The 20,126-nt window shown below is 41.8% G+C and overlaps 1 protein-coding gene across 2 annotated transcripts in view; it reads left to right on the top strand.

Annotated features, from left to right (window-relative positions):
• Nucleotides 1-20,126, top strand: part of XYLT1 (xylosyltransferase 1) — a 168,399-nt gene that overhangs the window by 106,473 nt on the left and 41,800 nt on the right. For both annotated transcript variants that reach the window (XM_027885461.1, XM_027885463.1), the window contains exons 3-4: nucleotides 7,449-7,621; nucleotides 8,253-8,455. In XM_027885461.1, the coding sequence (XP_027741262.1) occupies nucleotides 7,449-7,621; nucleotides 8,253-8,455 (376 nt within the window). The remainder of the gene's footprint in view (nucleotides 1-7,448; nucleotides 7,622-8,252; nucleotides 8,456-20,126) is intronic.

The following is a 20,126-nucleotide window of genomic DNA, read 5'->3' as shown; positions in this document are numbered from 1 at the left end:
TCTAATTGAGGTGCCCTTGGGGCAAACTGCAGGACTTGGGAGCAGCTCTGGGCTGCCACACTCCTCTGGATGCAGTCTAGGATTTGTATGGTTTCTGGGCTCCTAAGTCAAGCTAAGGTTTAAGGTGCAAGAGGAGTGAATGGTCTTTGCAAGGAATGTTTGTGTCTGTTCTTAGATTTGCTTTACATTGCATCTCTGAAGTCCAGTAATGTCACTGGATGTAGTAAACATAGCCCAATGCTCACTTAGAAGGCATTTTGTATTCACCCTAGTAACACTGATCATGATGTGCTAATTGGCTGTTAATTGATATGATAAATACCATTATTAGGAGATTCACTCTAATTCAACATTAATTAATTTACTGTTGCTTTTGAGTGTTATTTATTCATGGAAGTCAGTAGGAATATGGAGAAAATGCTTGACTAACACACTCCAGTGAAACTACAAATAATTGAGACTTGTCTCCCAGGAATGCTACCATTTTCATAATTAGAATAGTCAGAAAAGCAAGCATTTGGAGATGATTGGCCTGCCTAGATAAGTATCATAGTAAATTAAGTTTAGTGTGTGTTACAAGTGCAGTATAGTGGAATCTGATAATTAGTTGGTCATTTGCAAATCATAAAAATGGTTTCAGTAATGACTCGAGACTGCAAGACAGAACAGAATTTTTGTTGAAGTATGGCAGGCTGCTTCGAACCAAATGCTGCCGGGTTTTGTTTGAAATTTAGTGGCTAAGAATGTGCTGTCACAGCACTCACACGTGTACACAGGCACAGACCCTGAAGGTTGATTTTGGACAGTCCTGTGTTATCTCAACTGCTTTTGCCGATTTTGTGATACAAAAAATTCTTGTCTTTGTTCTCAAGGTTTTTGTATTTCTTTATTTACAATGAATCCTGCAAATCACATTCACCACAGTTTTCTGGTGCAGGGTGTCTTTCTTTCTGGATTTGCTTAATGGATGTTGCCTGCCCCGGTGGGTTCTTGGGTGAGTCTTGGAAGGGGTGCATGGAGCACAAATATTAAGTAGTTCTAACAGGAGAATAACAAAGCTGGGAAGGAAATGTTTTCTACTCCAAAACAGAAAATTATATTTTTTCCATTTGGGAAAAGATAGAAAAAAATTCATCTTCTTATGATCCAGTTGTGAATATGACACAGTTCTGCCTGTTTCCTCTATCTTCCTACCTTCCTTCTTTCATTCACTGTTTTTCTGTTCATGGACAGCAGAACTGAACCTAAATCTGTAATGACAGTGAGTTTCCCTTTTTATATAAATTCTGCAGGGATGCAGAGCTGCTTATCAGTTCACAAAACTCACTGTAGAGAAACTTCCAGTGATCTTATGAAGGGAATTGTCCAGCTGTAAGGCAGTGTCTCTTCTCTCTGACTAAGTTTAACTACCTTAAGTTTATACTGTCACCCTCTGAAATGATAAAAGAAGGCTCAAAATGCCCACCTCAGCAGCTCCTTTGTTCCAAGACAGGGCTTCTTCTCATCATGGAAAGAACATTACTGAAATCTGTCTCTTTAATGTTAAATGCTCTGGCCACTGAGTTTGTGTAAATTATGTCTCGCTACTTCCCGCCTACCCTGCATTGATTTTTGCTTATGGGTTACTTGATCATATGAACTTACAGAGGTTCATAAATTGCTTCTGTAATTCATGGTAGAGTCCGAGGATGAAAAATAGTAGAATGGAGTTATTGAGATAAAACATGGCTGCAAAAAAATTGAATATCCACTCTTCAATAGCAGTATGATTCCAGAAATTTTTTGCAAGGTTCTCAACACTAACTCACAGATAAAAAGTATGGGTAACAGCATTTTTAAGGAAATCTACAGAACATAACTAGCAACACTTCATTCTGTAAATCATAAGTATCCCTCTCAAATCCCCATGCCCTGGGGACAGTTGTATGGAAGATCATCTCAGCTGATTTCACCCCCCCTGCTTTGCTAAGCAAGTTAAAACCCAGTAGCAGAAGCCACACATATGACCAGTCACGTTAATTATCTTCATCAGGAGCTTGGTTTGTTTTGCTAAGGCAAAAAGCCCCTCCTTGGGTGGTGGATGTGCTGGGTTCAGCTGCCACACAAGGAGCTGATTCCCTGGGGTGGAGCTGATTCCCTGAGCTGCTCATGTTCATGCTGCTCCTTGGCAGCACAGGAAGGCAGGGGATGGCCCTGCAGTGAGCAGGACGTGTCTGTGGTGCACACAGTCCTGTGTGGCCCGTTGGTTGTCAGAATTCACCAAAATTACACTCAGTCCACTTCGTGGTGAATATCTTGTTTGCTACAGGGGTCTTCTACACAGTGAATAGACCAGTGGGCATTTAGTTTATAAACAAACATTATAATTATAAAATCAAATCAGTGTTCACCTGAAATTCTTTCTTTCACTGAAGATCTCCACAAGGGCCACCATGGAAACAAATGAATCATTTCTTTGGAGGTGAAAACTGGCATCCCAAAGTTGGCATTAAGGTTGCTAAAGATAGTTTTCTAGGTTCTGGCTTAGAAAAAAATTGCTCTTTGATCTAAGGAGGATTAACACACAATGTGCTACAGAAGTTACCTCACCTGTGTAAGGTGACCTCACTGGAGGGGACTGCAGCAAGGGAGAACATTCCCTCTCGAGCCTGATGGTAAGTGATGCACTTGCTGTAATGGGTCATTGGGCCTTAACTCCAGAAGAGTTCTGGCTCAGGACAGATGAATGTTGCTCTTATCAAGCCTTCAGACAAAGGCTTATCATCATGTTCTGATGGTTCACTGGTAAATTGCTCAGTGACATTTTTTATAGTTTTTATATAACTCCAACTGCTTCTATTACTAGGTCTGATAAAAAAAACTGTGTGTTCTAAATGAAAACATTGTCTTATCTGTTTGTTTGGGGTTTTTTTTTAATTTGTTTGTTTGTTTTGTCACCATTCAAACAAGGCAAAACTGTTTTTGCTCTAACCAAAATGGAAAACATTTTCAGATGAAAGCCAAGCCTGGAAATTTTCAACCTGCTATGTTGTTATGAGATGTGAGCAATTGAAAAGGAGTTTATAGTGGAAATCTGAGTTCAGCAACTACCACTCATCTGGCTTTTGCAGAAGTGGTCCCACTGAAGGGAATGAGGCTGCTCCTGTGAGTTAAAGTAGGGACTGCAGAGCTCTGCCTCTTTGGAGTGATTATGGCTCATACTCCTGCTATAATGACAGGGCTTCTGATTGCATTTATGGATGTAATAGCAGTAAGTAGTGGGCTGAACTACACAGCAATAACTCTTCCGATGTCCTCTATCCATTGATTCATGGATCAAGGCACAGTGTACACACACAGCTGTGTTCAGATGAAGTCAGCAGCATCCAGGTATGTCTGTGCAGGGGTATCCTGTTGAACATCCAGGACAATACAAAACTGAGAACAGAATTTGATGGGTTGATTTACAAAACATAATATGGCTCACAAAATTGATTAAAAGATTGCTTTGTGCTGCTGGAGAAGTCTGATCTCATTAATTAGAGGTAGAAGTAAGAGATTAGCAGGTTGGCTCTGAGTTATATTGGTGGGTGATTGAACATAATGTGGCATCACAACAAATATGAAAATGATTGCACCATCTTCATTATTCTGGCATTTAGTAATACTGCAATGCATGAAGATTAAACTCTTAATTATGAGTATTGATTTCTCTAGGCTTTAGAAAGTGCAGGTTGAAATTGCAGTAGAGCTGAGGTTCTCCTGTTATCTACAAAACCAGGTACGGATTTTCCTGCTAACACACATTTATGCCAATCCTTTCAGTTTTGAACAGGAAGCCAAAAGGCAGCTTTCTCTTTTCTCAGTAAGTTTGTGAAGACATTTGATCACAGATCAAAGTGGCATGTTTGTCTTCAGTGTAGGATAGCACAGTAAATACACTTTGATGCAAGGGCTAGAAAATGTTTGTTATGAGCTAGGTGAGCACTGGCCCTTTTGTTGAGGCTCCATGTGGCAGTTTCTCTGAAGCAAGGCAGCATGAGAAGTCACTCTTCTATCCATCTTTTCCATTGTTTAATGAAATGGAAAACTTTGAAGAAATTGAAGGCAACAAGTCCTGCTTCCAGGCCAGAGCTACAGTTTCACCTGTGCCAGATGGACATAAAGAGGATGCTCCATTCACTCTCCCCACTCATTCATTTTTGGAAAGGTATAAGTTTTCCTAGAAAAGGGGAATTCCCTAAAGGCATAGGAAACTTCACTCTATGGGCAACACCCACGCTCAGAGAAACTTTCTAGGTGAGATGGAGTGCAGCTCCAGTCCCACTGAGACTGCTCCAGGTGACCTGTGCAAGAGAAGAAGGTGGGAATTCTCCTATGTTGGCCTGACTCATTTTTCTTGGAAAGGCAGACGATGGCGTGTGGAGGGGTGACAGGTGTTGTGAAGGCTGGGAGTAGGGAGTGCTGGAGGCGAGGAAGCTGCCTGTGAATTCTCTGGTATGCACAGGTTTTATAGAAATTAGGTGGATGGAGCTATTCAGGTCTTAACATTGCCCATATAGCTCTGAAGTCCTACTGTATTTTTTAGTAAGCAGATACTCAGTTGAATGTTTCCTGCCAATTTCATCTTATTTGCAAATCAGGCTGGTTCTTTATCAGTGAAACAGTCTGAAAAATAAAAGGTTCTAAGCAGCCACAAGCTAAAACCAGGGAAGTGACAGTATAAAGCAAAGTAGCAGATAGTCTGACAGATGGAAAAAGGATAACATTCTTACCTTTGTGAAATTCCAAGCAGCCAAGAAAAGGATTAGATTAAAGGAGTCATAATAGTATGCAGGTTGCAAATGAAAGTATAAAAACTTAAACCTAAAAGAGAAGGAAGAAAGAAGCACGTGGAAGAAGAGGTTAGAGGAGGAAAACAGCAGACAGCAAAATAAGTCACTGCAGGAATTTATTAGAGAAAGCCAATGAAGTGAGGTGGCATTTCAGGTGAAAATTTGGGAGGATTTTGTTCTCAGTAATTGCTAGATAAATGATAGTGTGGGTATTGAAGGCAAGTTAGTTTAAAATAAAAGACCTGCAATATAGCTATTTTAAATTCCCCTCACCTTCTACATATCGTTGCAGAAAACCACTGATTTCAGAAGAGAGGTATCCAAAAATGTAATGAAAACCACTAAAAATATTTGAGTCCATTGATGGGACATCATCAGCTTGAAATCAAAGCAGTTTAAAAGAAAAATGGCTTGTTTTAGCAATTGCAATTGCCCTTCATTCCCCTGTCTGTTCGCCTTGCAAGCACATTTTCTTTCTCTCAGAGTCCCTTTTTGTCCCTGTCACCATGCAGAAATCCTAAGCACGTGCATGGGGCAGCTCATCAGCTGCTCAGGAGAAACAATAGAACTGGGCAAAGGCTAATGGCCATAATAAACTGAAAATTATAGAAGAAATTAAATTAAAGGTTTCTTTTTAATTTTTTAATATTCATCTGATTGTTACTGAACTGGTGGTGGAGGTTTTTCTAAAGAAATCCCATGCGAGTTGTTTGTGTCCCATTTGAAGCTGAGTGACTCATGGGGCTGGAAATGGCTAATCTGAATACAACTGGGGGCAATAAAGTTTCATTAATTTAGGAGCAGTAGTACTGCAGACTGGTGTTCCTTGCAGGGCTGTGGACAGTAAGGGTCTGCTACATGGGGCAGGGAGCCTCTGGGACCTTGTATGCTCTTTAGCGTTCAGTATCTGTGTATATTCCTGGAGAGGGACACAGCTGCCTTTTAGCCCCTTACATAGTCCAACCAAGAGCCTGATTCTAGGCATGAGGAACACCTCTTACAGGTACAGTTTCCTGGACCTCCAGGATGGAAAGAACAGATTCTGACTTGAAGAAACCATTCTAGGGGAGCATTGCTGAGGAGGAGGGAATTTGAAGGGAGAATTATGAGAGATGTTGAAACCATTTCTCTCTGGAATGTGCTGTTCCCATTGCAGCAGGATCTCTGTCTCATGGCTGTCTAAAATAAGTGTTTCAGTTACTCAAGGGCATTTCATTAGAATTGAAGGGGTTAAATTGTTTTGTCACCTGAAACTGTGCTCTGCAAACTTCCAGTTGGTCTGTTTTTTTCTGAGTTTATGCTATTCCTTTGAACAAGAAGATACACAGGAAGGATCAAGCAAAGGTCTTTTTTGTGTGCCCAGACTTTGTTTTGTAACTAATACATTTGAAAACAAACAGAACCAACAAAAAAAGAAAGCTTTTGGTATTGCTTACTTTAATCAACATATGCTTCCAGTTTCAAAAACCTGTGGAAAAGTGTTTTCCCTCTCTCTTACTCTCACTTCATGCTTGGCAAATGTCTTCTTTCTTGTTCCTTCTGTCAAATCACACAGACATAAGCATGTGTTTTTAATAGCTGTAGGAGATGTTTTGGAAGGTGCAGTGGGTTTTGTGGCTGTACTCCTGCTGTCTGATAACTGTGCCCAGGTGCAGCCTCAAGTTTTTCCTGTAACAAGGACAAGCCTCCTGTGTCTGCAAAAGGAGTCTTGAGAGGGGGGGTACGTGGAGGTAGGAGGAGAAGGGGGCATCACAAAAGGCACTGGGGGCAGAAACTAACTGAAGAATAGATGTCAGTTTTTGGATAAAATTGCGATTTTCTTACACTGAGTTCAGGTTTTTGAGTTGAAGAGCAGTTACACAAACCAAAAACAAAGCACTTCAAACTCCTTATTGAAAATGTCCCTCCAGTTCTCCAGTTAATCAGTATATCCTGTCTGAACCTCACACTGTGGCATTTACTTTACAAAATAAGGACCCAAAATTACTCCTTGAAAATAAAAAATGAACATAAATTTTAAATCCGATTGTAAGAGCTCCTCTCCTACATGAAGAAGGGAAAATATGCAAGTTGCCATTTAAATGTTCCAGGATACATCTGCTGTTACAAGTAAATGCTATCAGTCAATAATCCTCAGCAGCTGTTAAGTAGCAGAGTTTCACCAGCTTCTCAGCAGAGCTGTGCTGATCAGAGGAACGAGCAGCTTTGGCCAAAGAGGGGGTTTCATTTTGGGGGCATATTGGCCTTGACATCATTTGAATGCTTTGAAGAGTGCTTAGAAACTTTGAGGTGACTCCTTTGAAGGTACAAATGTGTGTAGTCAGGTAGAGCTTGGTCCAACTCTTAAACATCTGGGTACTTGCCCACGTTCATGCAGCCTTGTGCAGGAGGAGGCTCACAGGCAGGGCTGCATGGGGAAGGCTGGCATGGCTGTGCCCACGGGGTGATGGCCCTGTATGGGGACAGAGGAGAGGGGTGTGATCTTGATGGGGTGCAGGCTGGCACCCCTTGTCAGTTCTTGCTCTACCATAGAAACTGCTTTTGAAGAGAGGGCTGAGGTGGAATGTGTACTGCTCACTGCACCCCTGCCGCGTGGATACACTCAGAGATGTCCTGTGTTTTGTTTTTGAACAGGAAAAGCCAACAACAATGTACAGTGGGATGAGGACTCCGTAGAATACATGCCAGCCAACCCAGTCAGGATCGCATTTGTCTTGGTTGTTCATGGCAGAGCTTCTCGGCAGCTCCAACGCATGTTTAAGGCTATTTACCATAAAGACCATTTTTATTACATTCATGTTGACAAGGTAATATATCACTGGTTATAAATTGCCTGTCTCACCATCTGTCAGTCTACCCATCTTTGTCATCTTCTTCATCTTCTCTTTACCTCTGCTGCATAAAGTGCATGTCACTTTTTGTCTCTTCATCTGTTATATGTTTGGAGCCTCTTCTTTTTCTTTCTTATTTTTCTTTCTTGTTATCCTCTCTATGTAAGAGCCTTCATTTCTCCTTCTGTGTCAATGAGTATCTCTCCATGTCTGTCTGTTTTACATTTAGTTATCAGCAACCAATAAGTTGATGCAGACTGAGGTGGTGGCCCGAGGTGCCTTAGGCAAGTTACACACTATAAAAGGGAGCTGGTAACATTTACCTCCTTTATGAAAGCCCTTTGGGATCTACAATGACAAATGACGAATAAGAACTAATCACACTGATTAGTGATTACTGTAGTTGTAATAAAATGAATTAAACAGGGTTCTCTGTACATTTAGCAAATAAGCATTTAGCAAAAGAAGGTTATGTGCCATAGTAAGTGAGGGCAAAGCAATGGCAGCCCTCAGTGAGTCAGGAAGTAAGGGTTGGTGGTTAGTGAATACAGGGAGAGAAAATTTTGGACAGAATAACTTGAATGTATTGCTTTTTTCTCCTGTAAAGCGATCCAATTACTTGCATCGACAAGTGCTCCAGTTTGCCAGCCAGTACCCAAATGTGAGAGTCACTTCTTGGAGAATGGCAACTATCTGGGGAGGAGCAAGTCTTCTGTCCACCTACCTGCAGACCATGAGGGACTTAATGGAGATGAATGACTGGCCATGGGATTTCTTCATTAACCTCAGTGCTGCCGACTACCCAATCAGGTACAATGAGCATTTGAAGAATGTACATGTTTTGTTCCTAAAGGAAATAAATATGGATATAAGGGATGACATGGCCATGCTGTGCTGCAAGAACTACAGTCAGAGGGACAGTTTTTCTTGTTTTATAGCAGAAGACTCCTCTTGGTGAGGCAGGTGTCTGACAACAACACTTCAGCCAATCACCTTACTGTACCCTGTGTGTCTTCCACTTCCTTGGGAGGGACTGCAGCTGTGAGCAGGGTGCCAGCACTGGGCCTTCACTTTCACTCAGGGCCTGTTCTAATTAGTCAGTATTTCCAGCAAAAGAGGCAATAGAGGATGAGTGAAGTAGCAGGAAGTGCTGGGGCTCAGCAAATGAACCCCAGGCATGGAGAGATTCCTCCCTCCCAGGGCTCTGAATAACAGTTTGATTTGATGTCTCAGCAAGTGTTAAAGGTATGAATACAGATTCAGTGAAGGTAATGTTCTCCTCTCCCTTCTTTAAGTACTTTTTCTGTGGAGGATAAGGGTTGTAGAAGTGACAAATAACTAGGTAGGAGTCAATTATGTCTTCAACACCAACCGTTGCCTGAATATCTTTATTCAGATGGCATCAGGCAGAGAACTTCCACACAACCACATGATAAGGCTCGTGATTTTAAGTGAAATTATATTCTTTCTGGATTTACATCACCCAGGTTTCACAGCTTCATTCCGTAAGTTTACTACATTGTGCAAAAGTAGATAGTCCGTAAAAAAATCCTGAAACCAAACGGAAAAAACAACCAACCACCCAACCAAAGCAAAAAATCCAGAAAATACCACCCCAGAAAAGCCCCAAGTGTCCTTAAACTGTTTGGTTTAGGTTGTAAGAGCTATTAAGAAGAAGGAAACAGGAAATTCTCCTCGAGGCTTCGGTTTCCCTCTGTGTTGAAATAAATCGATGAAAGGGGAAGTAACTTTCTTGGGTGACTTTCTGATGAGTGATGTTATAGCATGGTTCTAATATTCCTAGAAAAGAAATATAAAAGATACTTCCACAGATTAGGTTTCTCCAAGATCTCTCTCAAAGTATGAGTCCCTTCCTGAAGCTGCTTCTTGCACAGAAATCTCACCACTGAGGTGAAAAATGAAAATAAACGTGAGGTCTTAGAAAGGATTCTGTGAGGACTGACAAAAGGCTTTATTGCTGGTGCCCATTTCTAAGCACTGTCAGACAAATGTAGTGCATTTGGGGGAGGAAAAATTAGGGAAGAGCACAAGTCACTGAGGTTGCATTGATATTAGAACATGGGGATTTGAATTAAGAAATCATGATATATCACATTGCAGCAGAGTTTAACACTTTCAACGTCCAACAGAAACAGACTTAATGGTTTTGACATACTATCCTTGTGTGTAAGGGAGAACAGGTAGTTGTCTATCTTCTGAGTTTTGGGAAAAGCTAGCTTGTTATTCCCTATCGTTCACTTTCCTGGTGAGGAATGCTGTATTGATGCTGAAAGTGGGCTAAGGCAAGGCCATAAAGGAAGAGGTAGGTGATGGCACTTTTGAATCAAGTAAGATAAATTGTAAGAGAAAATTGCTGAAGGTCTAGTGTAGTACTAGACTAGTTCTAACAGATATGTCCAGTTATCCTGCGGTGCTGAGTCCACCCTAACCATTGTGTAATGCCGAGGCCATGACCTGTGGCAGTCTGAACTGTTCTTAGGTCAAACCACAGGGCCAGACGGGGTCAGTGGCTCACAGATATGGCCGTAAACAATCACAGGATTTGCTGAGTAGAGTGTAGTCAGTTCAGTGTTAATGGATTCTTTGTAATAATGCCGTGGCATCTTGCAGTCATTCAAGCTCTGAACAAGTCTTATTCAGCTGGAGAGATTCCAGACGCTCATTTCTTCAGGGAGGGAGCTCTTGAAGGTCGTGGTTCTCCACTGCAGCTGCTCTCAGAGCTGTGTGGTGGGCTCTCACCAGCCAGGCAGCACCTCAAGCGCTCCCTTTCCTTTCTGTCAGAGTATTCTGTTACCAGAACTGAAGGGAGATGTGCTTTCTCTTCACACCATGATGCTCTTCAACAAAAAGTAAGAAGCCTTTTTTAGCACTGCGACTTCAATGACAGTGACTTATAAGTATGGTTAGAATTTTTTTAATATGGAGTATTACAGCTATAAACCCTGGAAAATGTTATCTCATCAAATACATATATGAGTCCACTGCATTTTCTGAGGGTTTTTTTTATTCTTGTTTCAGACTTCATGCCATGATTTGTCAAATAATGGGCTAGGTTTAGTTTATGCTTCTCTCACTGGTTAGTCATATTGCAGTGGGTTTTGCTAGGTTTCCCTGCATAACAACATATGAATTTTGTGGATTAATAGTTTTTATCCAGAGCTGCTTCATACTAAGCTTTTGCTTCCCATCTGCCATTCCATCTGTAACACTGAAACCTTTACTACTTCTCTTCTGATAATAAAAGCTAATCCAGCCTTCTAAGTCAGAAAAACATATTCAGTATATGAGGTTAATACTATATGATGAAGCCTAAATCTGTCCAGGGAGCAGTCTGGTATGTTCATGGGCTGCAGTAGAATTGCTAGGAGCCCTTCATCCTTCAGAAGAGATGTCCAGAAGCAGATGTTAAGGATCATACTATTTAAAGGTGCAGGGGAAAAAAATATTAGAACTATTCATTTTATGAAGGAAACAGTTAAAAATGTGGAAAACAAAACATATGCAGACAAGGAAAATTCAGATACCCCTATTATTCTCCCTCACGGCTGAATGCTTTGTTTGTGGGGTCTGTAGGTCCAGCACCTGGCACAAAGGAGGTCCTAATCCATGTGCCTCTCCTTGTTACTGCAGTAGAAATCACTGGGTAATAGTCTGGATGTGAAGATGCCTTCAACCAAAATTCTGTGTTTCCCTTTAGTCATGAAGCAATGTGCTATTTATTGGCCTAAGTGAAATAATGTGGTGCATTATCCAACCTTGACTCCATTCAGCTCTGTTAAACATTCTCAGCAGGAAAACGAGGGATGAAATGGCTAAAGACAAACCTCCACAAGAAACTCTGAGGTGGGAGGTTGCGCAACTGCCCCTCCTTTTGCCCTGGGCTTGTGAATGAAAAAGGAGCACATGCTTCCAGAGTTCTCAAGAAATATCTCTCACAGTCATTGAATTCATAAAGAAATGAAAGAAACCAGCACCTTCCTTCCTTTTCCTTAACTTTTTAAATTTTAGTGGTGTTTTTTACTTATTTGAAGTCGTTTCTTTTGAGAGCCTATTTCAAAACCCTGTGGGAAAGCTATTGATGTCTTTAACCTCTTACTTTACATGGGTATCTATTTGCATTATTTATTGTCTCTGACAAACAGCATCAAGTAGTCAACCTTATGTTCAGGGACTGAAATTTCACTCCCAACAAGGTGAACTATGGTAGAGCATCTATTCATGCTGAATGTTTAATGTGGATTGCAGGAGTCCTTGGATAATGTGGCAGGTGAAGTGTTGCACCACTTAAATTAAGAAGTTTAATGAGATCATTTAACAGTGAATGTCATGTCAGCGCTTACCTGGCCACAAAGCTTGTATAAAGAATAAACATAATGAAACATTTGAACTACTTATAATTTACAGTAAATCACTGAGCCTCAATCACCCAAGGGATCACCAAATCTAATTGCCAACTAATGCTTGGTCTTTAATAAAGGTCAAGCAAAATTATTAGCAGAAGCTTGGGGAGTGCTTCAGAATAGTGAGAAAATAAAGTGTCTTATTGGTGGAGGCAAGAATGCAGATATGACTACCTTTTCAATTATGAGCAATCAGGTATAAGAACAGAACTTAAAAATAAACCCAGTGAAACTGATTGTTTTTTGCTGCTTGACACTGTTTTATGATGAAGTTGTGTAGCCCTACTTTTCACAAAAGCCTGTGTTGTGAGGACTCGTTTGAATGAGACACATTTAATAGAGGTTTTGGTCCGGCACTTGAATGAAATGGGTATCATAATGCAAATAGCATCTGAGGTACAGCAGGCTCTGGGAAGTAAATGGGATGATCTGACTGGGACTGGTCCCTTAAACAGGTGCCAATTTGGTGTAATGTATGGAGATCATCTTTGTCGATTAGAATCACACTCAGAAATTAAGAAAAATAAGCTAGCAAGGAACTATTGACAGACTTGCTCTTGCTTCATTATGTAGTCCTCTGAGGGTCACGGTAACATTGTTAATGCTAAATAGGAATGTTCATCTAAAGATTTAGATGCTCCTTTAGAAACTTGAGAGATGCCCTTTGATGCCAAACTCGAGCTGTCAGGCTGCTTTTGCAAAACTTCTCAGCTTTTGCAATGTGGGGGCTTGAAATGCAATATTGGAAATGCAGGGAAATTTCTTCTTAGAACTGACATAAAGCACTTCACTTTCACATACATTTCTCTAGCTTTGTGAGGAATGTCTAAGACTCAGTTGTGCCCTCTTGATGGCGATGAATTTGGAAATCCCAAAGCCAGCAGAGCTGATGAAAGCTCTTTAATGGCAAATAGGATCACCCAAACCATTAGCTAGAAAGGCCTCTGTCTTAATTTAACTTGTTTTAATTTAACAATTCTATGTCTCACTAAAATTCAGATTTCAGAGCTGTCCTCCACAGATATTTCCTTCCTGTCATTCTGTAAGCTGTTGGTGGACATGAAAGCCTGGATAAAGGATACTGATTTTCAGGGCTGAATTTGACCTTACACCCCATATGAAGACACATGTTGCAGTGCTGATCTGAAATGCAGGCCTTGTCACTACAGTAATGTACCATGCAGTAGGCAAATAGTGCAGTGTTCTTTAAAGTGCCCTTTCAAATGTTATCCTGAGCTGAAGCACTGCTAAATCATATCTGTACATCTAGATGGGAGTGCAGCACAGGTAGCTTTTGCAGTACAACATCTGTTAAGATGCCAGTGCCTGAGGTTTTTATCTCAGTATTGTCACTGACATTGTATGTGGTTTTGTTTGCTCAGAATATCTTTATCTGGCAATCCAGATGTCAATCCTCTCTTAATGCTTCACAGGGAATCTTTTTTCCTGTCCAAAAAGGAACTTTATCAATGTTTTTCTTGAATCTGCATTCTCTGAGAATTTCAGATTTGCTTCTTTCTTTAATCCCTCAAATAACCTTTTCTCCTCTTCTTTCTTCCTTTTGCCAGCACATTTGCTTGAGATTTATATATATTTTGAAGGTTATCTTTTTACTTTGCTATTCTGTTTTACTGTTAAATTATCAGTGGCTGGCAAGGCAGTGGTTTTGTGCGTGGTCACAAATGGGTGGAGTGAAATGTTGAAATTATTGTGGCTTAAAAATTTTATTTACCTCTGGTGTTAACGTAATGTTTTCTTTAAGATGGCAAATGTTAGTGGTGGGAGACCCACCCTTTCTCTGTGCAGCCAGGGCAGCTGAGGTTTCTCTGTCTGCCCCTCCTGGATTTAAGGATGAAAAGCAGCTTTTGCTTTTGGAGAATTGTCACATCTGCAGCTCATAGTAACTTCTGTGGATATTTAGTCTTTCTGAGATGTGCTGCATAGCAACCTCAGTCTGGCAACAGGAATAAATGCACCCCAAACTGGAGACTGGTTTGGATATCCAGACATCTTTACGGTGTGGAGATTGAAGATGCATGGATAAGGCACATTTTTAGAATAGGATTTTTACTCGAAGTGCCCTTGTACTTGGCAGCACGTTACCTTGTTGATTACAGTGCTAAACATTGAGCCCTTTATCTCTTCCTGTGTGAGCTGAAGCATCTGAGCCAGTGTCTCAGGCCACTGCAGGGACTGCCTGGCAGAAGGAAGCCCCAGATGCCAAGCTCTGCAGTTTGATGGGCGCTGCAGCCTCCGAGCACTGCTGGGCTGCCTGGCTGGTACCCATTTCTGGCTTGGCCCTGGGTCTGCTCACAGGGGAGTTCTCCAGCAAAGAGCCAAAGAGTTTTCATCTGTTTGCCATTTGCTTTCTGGGCACAATTTATTTCTTACTTATTTATGACTGAGAAAAAAGCCTATCTGCTAAAAGAGGGTTAAATGTGTGTCTTCACTGGATACCATTCAGCCTGATCTGTAAACGATAACAGCACAAATGTTGTGATAATGTGCACCATTGGTTCCTAGGCAACAGTTGCATCTTTTGTCTTCAGGATGCTAGGATAGTATCTGGAATAGTATTTTTGTAAGGCTAACCAATGTGTTGGGGCTGAGGAAGGCATTGAGCAGTATGAGGGATCTTGCCAGCTCAGCTATTTCTCCTTCACAGCTCCAGAGCTATTTATGAAACCTGTTTTTCACTTACAACTTGCCTTTGTGGACAGAAAATGTGAGGTAACCAAGTCCTTTGTGCAGAATGGCTCTTGTACTTTAAATCCACAGTTAGCAAAATTCCCCATTAGCTGCCCCATACTGGCAAGCCCATGCTGTGGTGCTCAGTGGCTCGCTGCCTTCCTGGGAGAGAAGCTCCAGTGGGGTTTGAGTGGGATGTTGATCACTAGAGAAATCCCAGGTGTGACCTTTCTCTCTTGTGTACTCTCCCACAACTTTGCTTCAAGTGGCTTTTACTCTGGATTAAATATGAAGTGGGTAGCAGAAGCTGCAGAGAAACAGGTGTCCTTGTGGTGTTTACCTGGCTTTTGTGAGAACCTTTAATCTCTCTTCAACTTGGGTTTGGGTTTGAGGTTTTTTTGTTGTCGGGGTTTTTTTCCCGAAAGTTCAGTAAAATCATTATCGAATTCCAAAAGCTAAAACTGCTTGAAAAAGGGAAATATTCCTATTATAACATTCCATTTCAAACATGCTCTCCCTTCGTGATCTCGGTGAATTCTCTCAGGAAATTAAAAACCTGCTGAAATTGCCATTAAGACACTTTTTTGTTTAGATTTCAGATGCCATTTACAATAAAACAGCTGCTAAATAATATCTGGTGGCAGTTCAAAGTGAAGATAACAAAACATATGCTATTATACCTTTCCCAAGTCAGTCTTAAATAGTTGAGAACCAAAAGGCCATTAAAAGGTGAGCCAAAATGTTGTTCTGATTTAGTCTCTTAGTGGTGATATTGAAATAGAGAAGACAGGGAGAGATGGATAGATTAATTCTTTCCCTGGAAAAGAGAGCTAAAAATGTAAGAGCTGAATGATATTTGCTGTTTAAGATTTTTCAGCCAATTGATACATAAATTCAGGTCTTATCTTGATAATAAATTGTGTACTTTGACATTTTCTTATTCAGGATTACTGCATGTGAATGAGCTGAACAGATGATTTGAATGAAATATATTGGAAATAAAATGCAGTGTGGTTACAGTGCCAGGGTGGGTGGCACAAGTGTACAGTCCCAGCTGCCTCTTGCTTTTACTTTGATTCAGGGGAAACTCCTTTTTCCCCAGAATTATAGTGCAGGGTAAGAGCCAGCTGGCCATCAGCTGCCTCACTCCCTGGGATTTATGGGGAGCACTGGTGGGAAATACCATATTTACTTTGACAGAGGCTTCCAGTGTTGCTCTGAGTGCTGCTGTCACTCAGTGAAGTCCTTCAGACCACACCACGTCCCCAGGCTCGGGAGCTGTGGGGTGAAGGAGGATGGTTGCAGTTGGGAAGCACGGAGATCTTCCAGTGCACTCCCTTACATGGGAGTTGCTGAAAAGGCTTCTTAGCCTTTATTCTCTTCTGCAGGGAAAAAACCCCTTCATCAGTCTGTAAGTGCTCCAGAAGAGGCCCAACTCAGCTCTCACATCTCTGTCAACCCAAAGCAGAGTCTGTGTGCACTGTCAGTGCTGCAGAGCTTGGGTGGTCTGGAAGACAGTAGAGCCACCTCTCTGTGAGGTGTTCTTTGTCTATAGGGATGTGTTGCAGAATGTGGCTCTTTTTCCTCAAGCTTCTTTTTTATTTTTTTAATTTTTTTTTATACTCCTGACTAGTGTCAACTAGTCAAGTCTTTGTGTCTTGAGATACTGTGAAAGCCTTAACCTGGTAGTGCCAAAATTCCAGACCTAAATTTTGCTGTGCAATCCCAGCTAGAATTAGGGACTAGTTGGCTTTTACAGTTGCACTGCATTACAGTTGAATACTTCATTTCTGCTCGTCCTGCACAGCACTGCTAGTCCTTTATATACTTCTGAATCTCTCCATATAAATAGTGGTGCTGAATGCCCGTGACTGTGTTTGTGACGATCCATCTGTGGTTCCAGGCTGATCGGAGGGGATGAGGCCCTAAATGGTTCATTGTAACACACATTCCACTCTGCCGCACGCTGTTTAATTATATCCATCATTCAGCATTACTTGATGAACCAGCTGTAGGCACAAGCATCCCTAAGCTTTCATCAGGATAATTGCACTCTTTGCCACATTAGGAACTGGTTTGGGGCCAAGTTTTTTCCAAATACGGAGTCAATCTCGGTTTAAAAGTTTGCTGCCCCAAACTCATCTCTGGCAAATAATCTTGCCACAGTGCCTTCTTGGGGCAGCTGAAAACTAAAAGATCTATAAATCCAAATTGGTTATTTGTGTCACATTATGGCTTTAAATAATTAGGGCAACTTTGGAGGACATTTTAGCACCAACTCAGACCATTGTGTTCTGAAGATGCGATGTACCATTCCAGTCAGGTGCAAAGTAGCTTCCAGATTATTTCTGTGGCAGGGGCTTGCAGGGAATATGGCTATGCTTGCTCTGTGAGGGTCAGTGTCATTGCTATAACCCATGACAAGGCAGTATTGTGTAGGCACTGAAACTGTTCCCACAGGGCTCAAGTCACGTTGCAGGTGGCAGCTGCAGAACTACACTCTGATCTTTCTTAGGGATGGGAGGCTGGTACATATGATGTGTCAAGAGGTACCAGTGCTGAGTATCATCACAAAGCTCTTGGAGGACCTCCAGGTTCATGAACCATTGCAGGCCAGGAGGGGAGAGACAGCCAGGACATCCCTCCAGGTCACTGCTACACAGTAGGGCTTGGCAGTGTCAGGAGATCACTGATGACAGACTGCCTTTTCTGTGGTCTTTTCTTCAGTTGAAGTGAACCACTGGTTCTCTTCTAGTCTCGGTGTTAAATAAGACTGCTCTAGTTGCAGCTCTGTTAAGCACAGCAGTGAGCAGAACATCAGCCTCCCACCTTCCCAGTAGTTTTTTCATCAGCCCCAGTTATGTCAGTTAATGGATCTATAATTCCCTTTGCAATTTTCTCACTCAGATATCCTGTCTGCCACATGTTTGTGCCCCATATCCCAGCTCTGCATTCTTCACTTACTCCAAAACAGTCCCAGCGAAGAGCAGCGCAGGTCATCAGCTGGCACTGATTGTCAAAATAAGATTATTGCTCAACCCAAATAAAGGTAACAAAATTTGACCTTCTGTTGTTAAAACCAATTAAGTTTCCTTCCATCAACTCTCAGTTCATTATCCCTTTCACCCCCCAGGCCCTGTTCTTCCATCTTTTCAGGCTTGGTGCAGAATTAATGTTAAATCCCATTAGCCTGACCCCGTTTTCCCTGTTTTGCCTTCTGGTCCTTTGAATTGATGCGCTCCGACAGGTTGATTCAGGAGCTCAGGGATCAAAGGGAGTGGCAGGCACAGGAGGAGCTTCAGGAAGGGACTGGTTTACAGTAATTCACTTTACTTTTAAATGAGTTTGTGAAAGCGCCTCAGCAGAAGGGTCTCATCAGGGCTGCACCGTGGCACAGAGAGCACCACACAGCCCTTCTGCTGGTGGAGTCCCACCACTCTTCTCTGGGGATACTCTAGTTAGAAGATTAAAGGTGACCACTGCATGAGTGTATACTACCTCTTTCCCTTAGAAAGTGTGAGATGGGGAAAAAACAAGGTTTCTTACCCAGGTCCATCTTTCCCACTGCATCAGAAGGACTGTCTGCTCTCAGGGCAACGTCAGACTAAGTTGGCCAGATTTTGTGTAGGTCTGTGCTGCAAATTAAACAGGAGATGGCAAGACCCAATATTAGTACAACTAATTTATACATTGTGGCCCCTCAGAAAGGGCTCTCCTTCTCCCTTTTTCAGCTGGAGCGTGGTGGTCTTAGTTCCCTGTTGCTTGCAAGCTTAGTGTGAGTGATTTCCATTTCATCACTGACATGAAGTTCTGGGTGGCCACTGTGTTGTGTGGCAGCAGGGATTGTGTCTGATGAGCTTTGCACAAGGTGCTGGACCCTCACATTTGGGAGGGTCTGCCAGGGCTTCACCTGCTCAGAGCCACTGGGAGGTGGCCCTGCAAAGAGGGGCTGTGGTGGAGTGGCTTCAGTGGCGAGCTGAGCGTGCAGGGAGGGATGTTTTCACCGAGTCCTGCAGTGAACCATCTTTGCTGTCTGTCAGGAACGCACTGATTTTGAAAGGGGAAGATAGGATTGAATGGCTTTTGTTTCCTGGCGTGGCAGATGTGTGAGGGTGGGGCGAGGGGGTGAATCACGGTCTGTGGGTGAGCAAATTATGTGTCAGAAACTGAGAAATGACCAGAAGTTAACATTTAAGCTGGAAAAGCGGCATCTTAACAACTGTATCCAGAAAAGCAAAGATTTCTCATGAGCCTTAAGCTGCAAGACTCTCTGGTGACTGTGGAATGCAGAGTCCACAATGATGGGCTTTAAATCCAAATTGAATCTGCTGGGTAGATCCACCCCTGCCACACAGCCTGGCCCAGGCTGACACCCCGACACGTGTCACCCTCACATTATCCTCCTGCATGTACCAGTGAGGGCCCCAGTCCCAAGGTGAGGTGTCTCAGGAGGGGAGTGCCATGCACACAGCTGCCTTTCCCCACAGATGCCGGAGGGTCTCGCTCTGGCAGGACAGTGGGATTGTACTCCCAGACTGACAAGACTCTGCAATCTGCAGGCAAAGCTCTGCAATGATGAGCAGGGTGGAGAAGGCAGAAGTAGTAATGCTGCTTGTGACTGAGTTTACTTCACGTAAAACATTCTCAAAGTTTCTCTCTTCCCATTTTCTTGGAAGAAAGTCAGTGTTTTTTATTATAATTGCTCAACCTAATGAGCAAATCATTTTTCTTATTGACTTGTGCAAATAAAATTTTAGATGGATGCAGGAATACACAAATTAGATGAAGTGAACGGTTGCTTTAAATCTATGCTCATATCTAGTTTTAATTTCTTCTCTTTTACACAAAACTCTTGGTAATTTAATTTTAGAGACGGTGAAAAAAATTGTAAAATATACACGGTATAAACAAACAAAAAGATCCCATTCAGCCTGATATCGGGACTTTTTTTCTTTTAAACAAAGTCTCACTAATTTGAGTAATGAACTTGATAATTTCTGCAGCTCACTCCACTTGCTTATTTAATCAGTGATTATTGTTTTCATCAAAATGGGATGTATCGTGTAGGCAGATGAGGTTCTACATGAATATGTAGCAGCAGACAAACACTGGGAAAACGCAAAGCAGGGAGCATCTTTCTGTACTAAATAAAATCCCAGTGCTTTGATAAAGCTAAAATTATATCATGTTTAGTTTTAATAATTAAATATCCTTGGGTATTATCAGCTGCTTAGTCAAGTATTTCAGTACGCTTTCATTTATTATTTTTTATAAGATATTTTTCTACAGATATTAAGTGGACTCAGATGTTTTGGTGAGATAGGGTGGTCGTGTCTGTCTTAACCCTTTGTAGTGCTGCATCCTTACAGATG

The sequence above is a fragment of the Empidonax traillii genome, unplaced genomic scaffold, assembly GCF_003031625.1.
Source record: "Empidonax traillii isolate 1590-97213 ecotype Southwest subspecies unplaced genomic scaffold, ASM303162v1 scaffold166:size2381449, whole genome shotgun sequence".
NCBI classification, from domain to species: Eukaryota; Metazoa; Chordata; class Aves; order Passeriformes; family Tyrannidae; genus Empidonax; species Empidonax traillii.
Note: the sequence above shows the minus strand (reverse complement) of the source record. Positions and strands in the feature narration are given on the sequence as shown.